Source organism: Suricata suricatta, chromosome 12 (assembly GCF_006229205.1).
Source record: "Suricata suricatta isolate VVHF042 chromosome 12, meerkat_22Aug2017_6uvM2_HiC, whole genome shotgun sequence".
Lineage (NCBI taxonomy): Eukaryota > Metazoa > Chordata > Mammalia > Carnivora > Herpestidae > Suricata > Suricata suricatta.
The window spans coordinates 5772765-5786105 of NC_043711.1; the positions used below are offsets into that span (position 1 = coordinate 5772765).

A 13341-nucleotide genomic window follows, 5' to 3' on the forward strand; every position below is an offset into this window, starting at 1 on the left:
CTCACCTGGGGGTGGTGCGGAACCGTGGCCGCCGAGGACGGGGCTCAGCGAGCGGCGGTTCCGAGCGGCGCTCTCGTCCTTGCCCATGAGCTTGCCGAGGAGCAACTGCTGCTTCAGGTCAAAGGAGGCTGAGGGCAGAAGGGCCGAGCTCGGGGTGTCTGGTCTCACTCCAGGCACACAAGCAGCCCCCCACCTTGGCCAATGGCCTCCAACCCCTCTCCTTGGCTCTTCCCCCAGGCGGCTGAGGGAGGACACCGGCACCCACAGCCAAAGACGGCCCCAGAGACGGCCATGCCAGGCCCCAGAGGGCCACTGTGCGAGGGACCCCGTGACCCCTGAGCCCTGGCATGTGCAAGGGCCTCAGTGTCCCCTCTGTGGAACGAGGGCACCATAGAGACCTATGTGTTCACACTGGCACTGGCTGGGGGCTCAGTCGGGTGTTGGCACTGCTGGCCTGTGTGTCCCTCAGTGACCCAGGCTCTCTGACCTCTCCTGCTGGGTCTCCCATATGCAGGGCCCTTCTTTCTTAATTGCCAAGATGCTCCCTCATCCCCAACCCCAGTGTGAGGTTGAGGTAGGAAAGGGCCTCGGGTTTGATGTTTTAATTTTGCTTCTTGGGCTGAAAGATCACGTGGGGAGAGGTAGCCAGGTGTCACCAGCTGTGCCTTCCAGTTTCCTCCTGGTGCCCCCTCCAGGGAACGGCCCTGGGTTCCCACTTTGGTTTGATCGCAAGAGGCTGCTATATTCTCACAGACTGCGCATGACCGGACCGGGTGGGCACCTGGGGTCTCCCCCCGCCTGGAGCTCGCCCCCCACTCCCGGCTCACCCGAGCTGTCCCAGCGCTGGGAGCCCCTGCTCTTGCCGCCCTTGTCCTTGCCGCCCTTGGTGGACGCAGCCAGCTTGGTGGGGATCTGCTGCTGCACGGCCGCCTGCCTCTGGATCTGGTTGGTGGCGCTGAGCAGCTGGATGGGCACGTCGCTCTTGGCCGGCCGGCTCTCGGCGGGGGTGCTGTCCCTGCGCACCACCTCGGGGCGCTCTGGGAACTCGGGGCCCGAACTGGCCAGCAGCAGGCTCGCCCGGGGGCCTGGCGCTTTGGCGAGGGCGGTGGGCCCTTCCAGCCCTTCCCCGTTGAAGCTGGGAGTGTGGCTCAGGGGCTGGGCCTGAAAGAGCGACAGGAGCCACATGCCTACATCCCCCAGTCGCTCTTGCTGGAGGCCACGCCCCCCGCCCAAAGCCACGGTCCTCAGATCTGCAGTGTCCACGGCCTGCCTCGCGCCCTTGCCTAGAGAGACCTGCTCTCTCAGCCGGGACACGTTCTGTGTGGGGACAGAGCCGGGGAGATGCCCACGGAGCTGCCACTCGCTGCGGGCACAGGCACACCCACGGCGCACTTGGTCTAGCGCACGGCACTCACACTAGCGCGCACGCCCTGCACCCCCCACCCTCACCTCTGCCAGCGCCAGCGAGTCGGGCGGCAGTGCCCCAGGCGCCGTGTTCTGCTTCTTGAGGCGCCGCTGCTGCTCCAGCTGCTCCCGCTCCCGCTCCACGGCGCGCTGCGCCTCCCGCAGCCGCTCCAGGTCGTGCTGGTAGGCGCGCCGCTGCTGCTCCAGCTTGTCGCGCTCCTGGCTCAGCCGCTCCTGCAGCTGCAGCGACTCCTCCTCGCGCTGCTGCAGCTGCGCCGCCGCCAGCTCGAGCTCCTGCCGCTGGCGCTCCCGCTCGCGCTCCCAGCGCTGCTGCTCCAGCCGCAGGCGGCCCTGCTGCTTCTGCACGCCCGCCAGCTCCTCCCGCTGCTTCTCGAAGTTGCGCTGGCGCTCCTGCTCCAGCAGCAGGTTCCCGCGCGTGGACTGCAGCCGCAGCTGCTTCTCGCGCTCCTGGAGGGCGGCCCTCTGCACCTCCACGTAGCTGTCCTGCTGGGCGATGACGGCCTGCAAGGGGGGCAAAGGGGGTGGTGATTCGAGGAGGCGGCCAGCCCCTCCCCAGATCCCAACCTCGGGCAGGGGCAGGAGAAGGGGATGGTCGCAATCCCCGCTCCCCGACCCCTCCCCGCACCTGGAGGCTGAGCAGCAGCTGAGACAGCGTCTGGATCCTCTGGACGAGCTGTGGAGAGGGAGGGAGACACTGTGGCCCTGCACACAGCAGCGCGGGGTGTGCACGCCCGACCCCGGGGGCACGGATGAGCCCCAAGCCTACCTCCGACTCCAGGACAACGGGCAGATGGGGGCCAGACTCCGGACATGGCGCTGGGGCCTGCGGAGGGAACTGCGTCAGACGCGAAGGGCCAAGGACCTGCTTGTTATTGCCAGGCCCCCAGGACACCCCTGCCCCCTCCAGCCCTGCCTGGGCCCGTGACTGGTGTGAGTCCCGGTGTCTGGGGAACAAGGGCACAGGGCAGCCGTCCTGGAGGCAGGAAGGCGGCTGTCACGGGCTCACGGTGTGGAGGCCTGGAGAGCAGCCCGTGCACAGGCCCCGGGCAGACGGTGGGCAGCAGAGGTGAGCCCAAGAGCCGCAGCCCGCCGCCTGCCCCTGCTCTGGCCCCGGTGTGCGGCCTCCGTGCCCCAGGACACTGTACAGAGCCGACGCTGGTAGGCCCCAGCAGGCCTCTCCTCTGCCCACATGGCTGCAGCTACTGCCCTGGGCCTGGACCCCCCTCACCCCACTCCTGGCCACCCTGGGCCCCTTGCAGGGACGGCGGGTCACTATTAGCCAGAAGACGGAAAAGGTAGACTGCCCAAGTACAGACAGTTCACACCGGTTAGCGGTGCCCGGAAGCCCTCGGGCGGCCCCGCACCCGGCTACGGAGCAACGTACCACAGGCAGTGGCTCCTCAGAGGCCCCTGGGGTGTCGCTGGGCTTGGAGTCGGGGCTGCTCAGCGGGCCTTGCCAGTCTTGGGGGCCAGGGTCGTTGCTGCAGACATTCTTAAAACTGCTGTCTGAAAACCCCAATCCAGGCGCGTGAGGAGGCTGCAAGGCCCCCAGGAGTCTGGACCGGGCCCCACACACCCCAAACCCTGGTAGGAAATTGGGACCAGGCTACTACCCTTGGGCCTGTGCCAAATGGCAGCATGGGAGACCCCCACCAGCAGGAAAGGGAGGGGCTGGTCCACGACCAACAGCACCCTGAAGGTTCCAGAACCTCCCCCCAGAGGACTTATAATCATTGAGGGGAGGCAGCAGCAGAGACGCCCAGCAGGAAAGGCCTCGGCTTTGCAAAGGGCAAGTGCCAAGCAGCTGTCCCAGAAGCCCCAGGCGCGAGCGGCCCCACTCACTCTTGCCGGGGCTGCTCACAGTGTCGTAGCCCCCGAAGGTCTCTGCCCTGCGGGGGAGGCCTGGGCCTGCCCCGTCTTCCGCCTGGCCGTTGGCGCTGCCCAGCCGCCTGCAGATCAGGCTCTGGATGTCCTCGACTATGGAAAGAGACAGGAGGAAGTGAGTCACCCATGGGGCCATGCTGAGCCTGGGCGTCCGGAGCCTAACAGCCCGCAGGCCCTGGGTCACGGTGTTCTGATTCCTGGTGTGGCACTTCAGCCCCCTCGCTCTATGCACCCCTCCAACTTCAGGAACTGTGGCTGGGACATGCCAGTCTGTATCTGCAGGACAGGCTGGGCCTTGGGGCAGTGCGTGGGAGGGGCTGGGGTGTGCTTGGATGTCAACAGGCACACAGCAGGTAGGGGGCCATGGGAGGGTGGCCTTCGGAGGCAGGCCCAGCCACACAAAGTGCCCTAGGACAAACAGGCTTTGGCCAAGTGAGGCGGTGGGGAGAACATTCCAGGCCGAGGCTGAGGTCAATGTGGCTGGAGTGAGGCACACTGAAGTGAGGCAGAGCAGAAGTGGTCTCTGTTCCCTTCACTCTGCAGGAAAGGTCTGGAGGGCAGCAGTCTCTCGTTTGTCACCGAGAGCAGTTGCCAGCTGTCCCCCTGGACCCAGTGACTGCGGGCTGGCTGGCCTGACGCGGGCTGGCTCAGCAGCTGGGGCTCCAGGAGTCAGGCCTGGCAGCAGAGCATGCACGGAGGGCATGAGACAGGCTGGCCAGCATCCCCTCTGTTGTCGCTGTGCTCAGAAGGCTCTTCCCGCTAGATGTTGGGGTTCCAGGTGTTGGGGGGGCTGGAGCCCCCTGAAATGACCCCCCAGATGTGGCTACGTGTATATCTCTGGGGAGATCACTGGTGACCCACTTCCCAGAAAGGAGAGCCTCCTGAGTGTGGGGGACCCGTCTCCATCGACTTCGGATCCCAGGGCCTAGCGTGGGGCCTCGCATAGCAGGTGCTCAGGAGAAGGTGCTGTGAGCCCGACGGGTGTCTGCGCTGCTCCCAGGAGTGTGCCCGCCCAGCCAGGGTGGCGAGCTGGCCACACTGGGTCACGTACCACCCTGCCCGCCCCCAGTGAGGGCCCCCAGTGAGGGCCCCCAGCGCGGCTCCTTACTCTCACTCATGGCCGACTTGAGGATCAGCCCCCCCTGCGCGGTCTCGGAGGGATCCCCCCCTCGGAAGAGGAGCCGCGCGTGACCAACGTCTTCCAGCCCACTCATCTCCGCCATCTCCAAGTAGATCTGCTGCTTCTCGCCCAGGCTCTGAGCAATCTGCTGGTCTTTCATGTTCAGTCGCTCTGCAAAGGGACAGGGGTAGGGGGTGGGGGGGCTGTGGTCAGCCTTCCGGGATCGTTTCTCCCAGGAATGGGCTCTGGGAGCCCCTGCGGGGTGGGGCTTGGCCTCTGGGGACCCTGGGTGACCCGCAGCCCACCCTTCCAACATCTCATGGGGCACGGCCCTGCCTTCCAATTGTTCGCCTTGTTCACCCCAGTTATAAAAATGCCATGGGGTATATGCGAGGGCTTTAATAGGCTGATTTATTAGTTTGGGCCGAGTAAGAATCTTAGAAGACTTCGTTTTCCTATCCGGAGCACCTTCCGTTGGGCATTAAGGCCAAACTCCTTGCAGGGCTCCGGGTTTTATGCCTATTTTGCAGTTGAGGTGACGGCAACGTTCTTGCTGGTAACTGCTAGATTACACACGTCAGTCTGGCTGCATCTCACAGCCTCCCATAGTTTTCTAGTTGATTCTATTAGATTTTCTAGGCAAATAATCATGTCACATGCAAAACACAATTCTGTCCCTTCCCTTCCAGTCACGCTCTGCCTTCCGTTTCTCCCCTTATCACCCTGGCGGGGACTTGCAGGAGAAAGGTCATCATGGTGACGGGCCCGGCCTCGCTCCTGATTGTGAGGAGCGTCCCTGATGCCCCAGCGTTAAGGATGAGGCCGGCTTTGGATCCAGGATGGGAACAAATATCTCCATAAAGGAAGCACCTATTTCTAATGCACCCCTTTCTTTTGGACATTTTTATTAATCAGTGCCTTTAAATATACGCCTCTCCCTATAAAGAGAAATAAAATGTAAGCCATCTGATTTTAGATGCTTACTGTCTAAATGCTACCTAAGTCAAAATAAGTAACTCAACGTGAGGAAGGAGAGAAGCTGATTGAACCACCAAGTACTGGGAATTGCTGGCAGTGGCCGCACTGGGGTCCCACTGAGTCTGCTGAAGGCGGGAGGAACGGACAGGCACATACGGTGTGTCTGCACAACGGAACAGTGTTCGGCTGTAGAAAGGAAGGAAACGCACACCCTACGACATGGCTGACCCCTGAAACATGGCGTCCCGTGGAACCAGCCACAGGAGGGGACAGATCGCAAGGCTCTCTCTACACAAAATCCCTACGACAGGCAAACTCATAGAAACAGAAAGGAGAGCAGAGGTTACCAGGGGCGGAGGGAGGGCGGAGCAGGGAGTGACAGCTAAAGGGCACAGGGTTTCTTTGTGGAGAGCCGAAGTGGCCTGAAATTGTGGTGACGGATGCAGTCTTGTGATATATACCCAAAGCCACCGCACGGTACGGTTTAAATGGATGGACTGGGCAGTGCGTGAATTACGTCTCAATAAAGTAGTTAAAAAAAAAATTAAAACAGGGAGGAGGGAGCGGAGATCCCCAGCCTCAAAGCCGGGCTGGTCTCGGTCTGCCGGGGTCCGGGAGGAGGCTCTTCCAAGTCCCCTTGGGGTTTTTATGTACGTGACCTGGGATACGCACAGTGTTGTGCTTCCCGAACAGGGTCTGAGGAGGGCGCGGTGTGGGGCGAGGCGGGAGCGTCTGGAGGTGGCTCGGGCCGGAGCGCCACCCCCTCCCTTCCCCACACCCCCTCCTGCAGATCGGCATCTCATGATGCGGCCTTGCTGCAAAGGCCAAGTCCTGTAGGACAGGAGATGGCCCGGGGGACTCACTCCATGGCCGATCCCAGTGGGAAGGAACAGAAATGCCGCTTGTGGTCCCAGGCCGCTGCCGCGGGACCTCCTCACCATACGGAGGACACATCGTGGGCAGAGGTCCAGACTGACCGCCCTTACCTTGGAAGTCCCTGAGCCTCAGGGCGCGGGCCTCGACCACCTTCTTCTCCTCTTCGGCCTCGCTCAAGGGCCCCTCCTCCTCGTCCGGACAGCTGCAGGGAGAAGGGGCAGATGGGCAAGAGCGCCTCACGGGCAGGCTGGCCTCAGCGACAGGCACCGAGGGCTCTGTCGGCAGAACCAGCTGCCAAGAGTGCCTCATTCCGTGGGTGACGCAGCTTGTTAACGGTGTGGGAGAAACACGAGGGAGAAGAGAAAGGCAGCCACTGCTTCCATCCCGTCTCCCAGGGTCCACTCGTAACCAGCCACAGGATCACGTCCCCGTCACAATGTGGGGGAGGAGAAGACTGACCCGCAGAACCAGGGCTGGGTACCGAGGGAGCTCCGGGCAGGCGAAGGCTCCGGGAAGCTGCCAGGCAAAAAAGAGGGTGCAGCAGGCTGGCTGGGCCCTGAGGGGGTCCCTTGGCCTGAGGAAGGAGGACAGGAAGCCCCAACCTGCTCCAATGGGCCTGACCCTGCCAGCTGTCATGTGCTGCATCCCGCCAACACCCAAGGTTAGAACGGCCTGGCCCCACCCCTGCTGGCCAGCCACATCTGGGCCTCTTTAGCATCTGATGGGTTGGGCTGGTGCCGGAATGGTGGGTGCCCCGTGTCCCTGTTCGATGAAGGGGAGGACAAAGCGCCGAGGCGGAATGAGGGAGGGGGAGGCAGAGCGGTCTCCTGCCGCCCTGACCCGGGACCTCCAGCACTCTCTCGGGCACTTCGAGGCCACAGCTGACTGGCCACCTGTCAAAGCCCAAGGCCAAAAGGCTGGGTGGGGGGAGGCGAGGGGAGGCACACAGGGGCCCTTCTCGCCTCTCAACGGCCCTTCTGATGTGGGCCATCCAAGTGTTCCTCTCCTCTTTGGAGCTGGTGTAGATCTCGTACATCTCCGGGCCTCGCAGGGACGCGCTGATCAGGAACATGGCTTTTTCCTCGTTGGCCACTTCCCTCACGATGAGCTTTTGTAACGAGATGACTGGGCGCTTGGAGTCCTGTGTGGGTGCAAGGTGGGGGGGAGGGTGCCTTCACCCCGCTGGACCCGAACGGCCGTGGAGCCGCTGGTCCGAGGGCGAAGGGCATGGGGGACGGCAGGCACCCCGTCTATTTTCAAACCAAAGCGGACATATTTGGCCATCTGGGGAAGAAAGACACGGCTGCAGTGACACCCTTGTCACTGCTTACCGTGCTTAACAATGCGTCTGTGACCAGTGACGTGCGCCACTGGACACACCCCAGGGTACAAGCAGGTAGTGAATCTTCCTCCCACTCTGGGCCCCGACGGCCAGAGCCAGGCCGCATTCGTTCCACTGGGTCCCACGAGAGACGACGCTGACACAGCCCGCTAAGACGCAGGTTAACTGGTGGGGACGGGCTGAACTGTGCCCCCCGAATCCTGAGGTTCAAGCCCCAACCCTCAGAATGTGACTGTTTAGAGGTGGGGCCTTTACAAGGGTGATTAAGATGAGGTCATCAAGGGAGAGACCATCCGGTACGGCTGGGGTCCCACTAAGGAGAAGAGACGGGACACACAGCCACACGGAGGGGACACCGTGTGAAGACACGGGGCGGGGATGGCGGTCCACGAGCTAACGCGACAGGCCCCAGGAGAGGCCGGCCCTACACGGGCCAGGCCTGGCTCCCGTGCAAGGGCGTCCTGGAGCCAGAGAGCTTGGGGCCACGACGGTCACGGCTCCCAGGGCAGCAGCTGCCTGGGCTGGGGCTTCGGCAGGGAAGGAAGGAGGGGTTCTCCTGGCAAGGATGCGGGAGCCCCTGAGCCCCCGAGAGAGGCAGAGGCACAGAGACATAGAGGCTAAGAGCAGATAGGACCCTGACTCTCGGAAAATTCTACTCCTGCCCTGTCGGGACCTGCCGGCCCCTGGGAGGACCTGGGGCCCTGGGTGAGCTTCCGGACGTGCTTCCCCGGCCGCCCCTGTGCAGCAGCTCCCCGGCCCCCCTAACGTCCCGGCGGGCAGTGCCGAATGTCTGACGAGACCGGCTACGTACCACGGAGGCGAAGACATATTTTTGGTCCTTTTCTTGTAGCAGCAAAAGCACGTCGGTCAGAAGGACAGCAAGAACATCTAACGAGAAAGCGCAGAAGGAAACGTCTCACCAGGTCACAGGGCCACATGGGTCCTGCCAGGCAGATGCATGCGGCCGGGGAAGGCCCAGCCCGGTGCCGCGATGCTTCTGCAGGAGCCCGACCGTTTCCCTCCGCATCCCCGCTCTGCTCTCCATCACCTCCTGGGACCCAGCGTTTAGCGCAGATCCGCGGCTGGAGTCCCTCCTGCAGGCTGCGGAACATGCCACCCAGTCCCTGTTGTGAGGGCACCTGCAGGCCTGGCCTTTGGGACTCCCCGGCTGACTCCTCACACATGAACTGCCCCTCGTTCTTCCTGCTCCCGGGTCAGCCGGGACCTGAGCCGGGGACGCCCGTGGCCTGGCCTCAGGCCCCTCGTGCCCTGAGATCCCTGCCATGAGCGGGCTCAGTGACTTGTCCCCGCAGGGACATCTCACAGCAGAGCCCTGACACGTGCATGCAAATCCTGCACGGAGCGTCCAGCCGGAGCCCGTGTGTGACACCGGACCAGACACCTCTCCCCGTGCATTCTCTCCACAGCCGCCTGCCGGCTGCTCCCTCTCAGGCACTCTCTGCACTTCCCACCACTTTCCGTTTTCCGTTTCTGCCCACTGGCTGGGGCCCCCCCGAGCGCACGGCCCCCCCCAGGTGTCCCACACCCAGCAGGTGCTACATGGCCTGGCGGAGGCTCGCCTGTGCAGGTTGCGAACAGGCACATTTGGTCTCTGGCCACCTCAAGCGCTCCCCTAACACTCTGGAAAGACATGGATGTCAATAGACAGGTAAGGAGGTTTCTAGAAGCCCAAGGAATGGCCCGGAAATGCAGGGGAGGAGTCCTGCATGCTCTCTGGTCTGGAAGCGCCCTGTGGATTTTGGAGGTGGGGCCCACAGGACACCCCAGGCAGTGAGCGCGCTGCTCGGGGACACGGGGGCCCTTCGGCGGCTGCGCCCTGGAGGCGGGGGCCCGGGCTTACCTTTCAGGCGCCCCGACGTGGTCTTCCAGCACAGCGCACCCTCCAGGTGCAGCTGCCGCCGCAGCATGTCCTCCTTGCGGAAGGTCAGCCCGTTCTTGAGCTTGCTGGACGACTTCAGGTCCATCTTGGCCGCGATCTCCCGGAGGCGCTGGCCTTTCTCGCACTCGCTGACCTTGGCGTCCACTTGCGAGATGAGGTCTCTGATGAGCTTCAGGGCCTGGCTCAGGTCTCTGTGGTCCTCGCTGCCGGCTGCCACACACCGCAGGGTTAGCGCCTCCCTGTGTCCCCGTTCACAAACACGACAGAGGCGGACGTGCTATGGGCTCTACGAGGTGCGCTCCCTGAAGCCACTGCTCAGAGGACCCTCAAGAATCACCTTCCAACCCAGATGCGGACGTAAATGCCTCTCCAGACAAGTGCGGCGGCATCTGGTTTCTGCCCAGAGCCTCCACTGAACGCGGGAGCTGACATGTGACTGAGTGACAAACGAGGCCCTGCCCAGCTCTGCTGCCTGCCACTCCTCAGTAGCCCCCCACCACCCATGCCCACCAGCACTGTCCAGAACACCCCCTCCGCCTCCCGTCACCACCCAGAGCTGCTCCTGTTGCTCCAAGGATGTGGCACCTGAGGTGGGAGAAATCTGCTCATTCTCGCAGGGCCCAAATCTCCTGGGGGCAGGGCAGGGTGCTCAGGCCCCGGCCCCTGAGAACCCCAGGCTGGGCCGTGTGCTCTTTCTCCTCTGCCCCCTGGGTTCCAGAGACGTGCCGTGAAGGCCATCTCTGTGCCTGTCGGGATCAACCTTGATCGACTCCCCGGCCACTGACCCGGGGCCTGCTAGGGCCCAGCTGTGCCAGGTGCTGCGGGCACATAAGACTGGCACCCTGTCTTTCTCGATCGGAAACCCAGCACAGTGGATGCAGCATGCTGGTGGCTCAGTTAGTGGCTGCTGAGCCATGATGGACCCAGAGAGCCAGGGATGGAGCACGGTGGGTGGGGGGGGGGGGCGGCCTCTCCAACCTGCTGCTGCAATGGGGCAGAAAGCCCGAGGCCGCCCCTCAGAGCAGCAGCGGGCAAGGGGAGCCACTGTACCTTCTGTGTTCTGGATAATGCGCTCCACCAGCACCGGGTACTTGGTGATGCGCTGAGTGACCAGAAGGATGCACTCCTGCACGCCGAGCCGCCTCACGATGGAAAAGTTGCCAATTTTCTATGAGATGGGAAACGAAACGCCGCGTTGGCATCCTGCCTCCTGCCAGATCAGCTGGGGGCCGCTTCCTTTTTCGGCCCGCCAAGGCTGTTTGATGCCTCACAGAGCGCTTGAAAACGCACCCAGCTGCTGTATACAGAAAGGCCCCCAAAGCAAAGGCAGTGCCCCCTTGTAAAGGGTCTCTGTAAACCCATGAGGAAGAAACCAGAACCAGGGGCGCCTGGGGGCTCCAGCGGTTAAGCGGCCGACTCTTGATTTTGCCTCAGGTCATGATCTCAAGGTTCGTGAGTTCGAGCCCCATGTTCGGCTCTGTGCTGGTGGTGCAGAGTCTGCATGGGACTCTTTCTCTCCCTCTCTCTGTCCCTTAAAATAAACTTAAAAAAAAAAAAAAGTGGGTGGCTCCGTCCGTTAAGCGTCTGACTTCGGCTGAGGTTCGGGAATCTGAGCCCTGCCTCGGGCTCTCTGCTGTCAGCACAGGGCCTGCTTCAGATCTTCCGGCCCCCTCTCTGCCTCTTCCCCTGCTTGTGCTCTCTCTCTCTCTCTCTCTCTCTCTCAAAAATATAGGAGGCGGTAGGGAAGCACACAGAGAGCTGTATATCACACCCCCCACATACACATGTGCACGTGTGAAGACACCGACAGACGGCTGCCCGAACCTTCTGGAACGACCCTGAGCCTGTGCTCCGAGTCGCCCCCTGCTGGCTCTGGATGCACGGCTCTGGCTGAGAACCCAAGAGCAGTCACCAGGGCCGGTTCCTGGCAGGGCGGGCTAGTTCCCAGCGCCCTCCAGAGCATACCACACATTCTGCTTCTCTGCTCCCTGGGCACTCAAGGGCTCGAGGAATGCGGCAATCATGGGAGCCACTTCTGAGGAGGACCAGGGGGGCACTCTGGGCTTTGCGAGGTTTCAGGGACAACCTCAAACGGACCCTCTGCCTTTCCCATCTGTCCACTGCAACGGCAATGGGGTGGAATTTACAAACCTGTCATTCTTTTTTTTTAAGTTTATTTGACTGATCTTAATTTTATTTTTTTACTGTTTTTTTAAAATTTATTTTAGAGAGAGAGAGAGACAGCATGAGCAGGGGAGAGCCAGAGAAAGAGGGAGATACAGAATCTGAAGACAAGCTCCAGGCTCTGAGCTGTTAGCACAGAGCCTGACGGGGGGCTCGAACCCACTAACTGTGAGGTCATGACCTGAGCCGAAGTCGGACACTTAACTGACTGAGCCACCCAGGCACCCTTTAAGTTTATTTGAGAGAGAGAGAGAGAGCATGAGGGAGGGCCAGAGAGAGGGTGAGGGAGAGAGGGAGGGAGGGAGAGAGAATCCCAAGCAGGCTCCACTTTGCCAGGGCAGAGCCCGACGTGGGCCTTGAACCCACACACCGTGAGATCGTGACGCTAGTGAAACTCAAGAGTCAGATGCTTCATGACTGAGCCTCCCAGGCACCCCCAAAACCGGTCACTCTTAACTCTAGACTATTAGTTATTGGCCATCACCTCCAAATAAAGTCCTTGAGGACCAAGCTGCAGAAGACAGGCTGACAGCCAAGTGACCGTCACCCAGGAGGAGGGCCTTGCCCCACCCCGGGGACTCAGGCTGGACGCTGCGCCTTTGGTTCTGGGCTGGGAGCACCCGCACGTGGTTAGGCAGAAGGCAGGTGTGGGTCACTTCCCAGGCCTCGGGGGACAAATGGGAGCAGAGAGGGAAGGAGGCGAGGGAGGGGCAGAGGAGTGGAGGGAGTTGCGCCTTGTATCAGCTGAGCAGAGCATCGGAAGGCAGAGTGGAGTGGTGCCTCCGGAGGGGCGGTTCCCAGGAAGCGGGGAGGGGGAATGACACTTGTGTCCCCTCGGCAGTCTGAGCGGCGGCCAGCAGGTTCCACGCCTCGGCCTGCTGGTGGGGCCGGGAACAGAGCCCTCGGCGCGCTTTGCTTTACCTCTTGCGAGTCTCATTTCACGGGCGTGTTCTCAACAGGTTTGTAGTTAAGAATGAAAGAAAAACTTGAGAATCACTGGTTTACAACCGTATAACCTTAAGTCGCCAAAGATTCTAGTCCCATGGAGAACAATCTACAGCAAAGAGGATGATGCATTTTTTAATTAAAAAAAAAAAGTGTTTTTTGTGTTTTACCTTGATCAAGCTTTGAAATTTCTTGTTTTGCTGCAGCAGCAACTTGTAATGACTGACCGCCTCGTTGTGGCCACTACAAAAGATACCATATTTTTCTTTCATTCTGTCTCCATTTTCGCCTGAAAACTGCGGAAAGACAACGGAGAGGTTACTGACGGGGCGTGGAAACGACAGGGTCCTCGTCTGGCTCGGCCGCTCCGTTCCAGCGCGGCTCGCCCTGACCCGGGATGGACTGCACCTTCCTAACATGCGCGGGAGGGACGGGCTTCCGGACGGGGACCTCAGCGCCAGGCACAATGACACAAAAGGGGGAAGCTCCCCCGCGGGCGTCGCTGTGTCCGGTGCCGTAAAACCCCGACATCCAAGGGAGACCGGCTCGAGCCGCAGCACGTCAGAGGCTTTGAAGCCAAAGGGCCCGTCTCCTAGTTCACGCGGGTCAGCTGACTCGGGACGTTCCGAGCACCCCGAGGGCACACGGCGACTTGTGGGTCCCCTCTGTCCCCACTGGCCTGGGCTC

At 61.9% G+C, this 13341-nt stretch overlaps 1 protein-coding gene across 1 annotated transcript in view; it reads right to left on the reverse strand.

Moving 5' to 3' along the window:
* The window catches only part of ARHGEF18 (Rho/Rac guanine nucleotide exchange factor 18), a 58520-nt gene that overhangs the window by 2191 nt on the left and 42988 nt on the right, over positions 1–13341 (reverse strand). The window contains exons 13-26 of the mRNA XM_029916522.1: positions 12825–12950; positions 10576–10693; positions 9487–9735; positions 8437–8513; positions 7246–7424; positions 6394–6485; positions 4418–4600; positions 3268–3402; positions 2810–2931; positions 2192–2248; positions 2051–2098; positions 1450–1926; positions 828–1161; positions 6–128 (exon numbers count right to left, since the gene is read on the reverse strand). Of these exons, the coding sequence (XP_029772382.1) occupies positions 6–128; positions 828–1161; positions 1450–1926; positions 2051–2098; positions 2192–2248; positions 2810–2931; positions 3268–3402; positions 4418–4600; positions 6394–6485; positions 7246–7424; positions 8437–8513; positions 9487–9735; positions 10576–10693; positions 12825–12950 (2320 nt within the window). The remainder of the gene's footprint in view (positions 1–5; positions 129–827; positions 1162–1449; positions 1927–2050; positions 2099–2191; positions 2249–2809; positions 2932–3267; positions 3403–4417; positions 4601–6393; positions 6486–7245; positions 7425–8436; positions 8514–9486; positions 9736–10575; positions 10694–12824; positions 12951–13341) is intronic.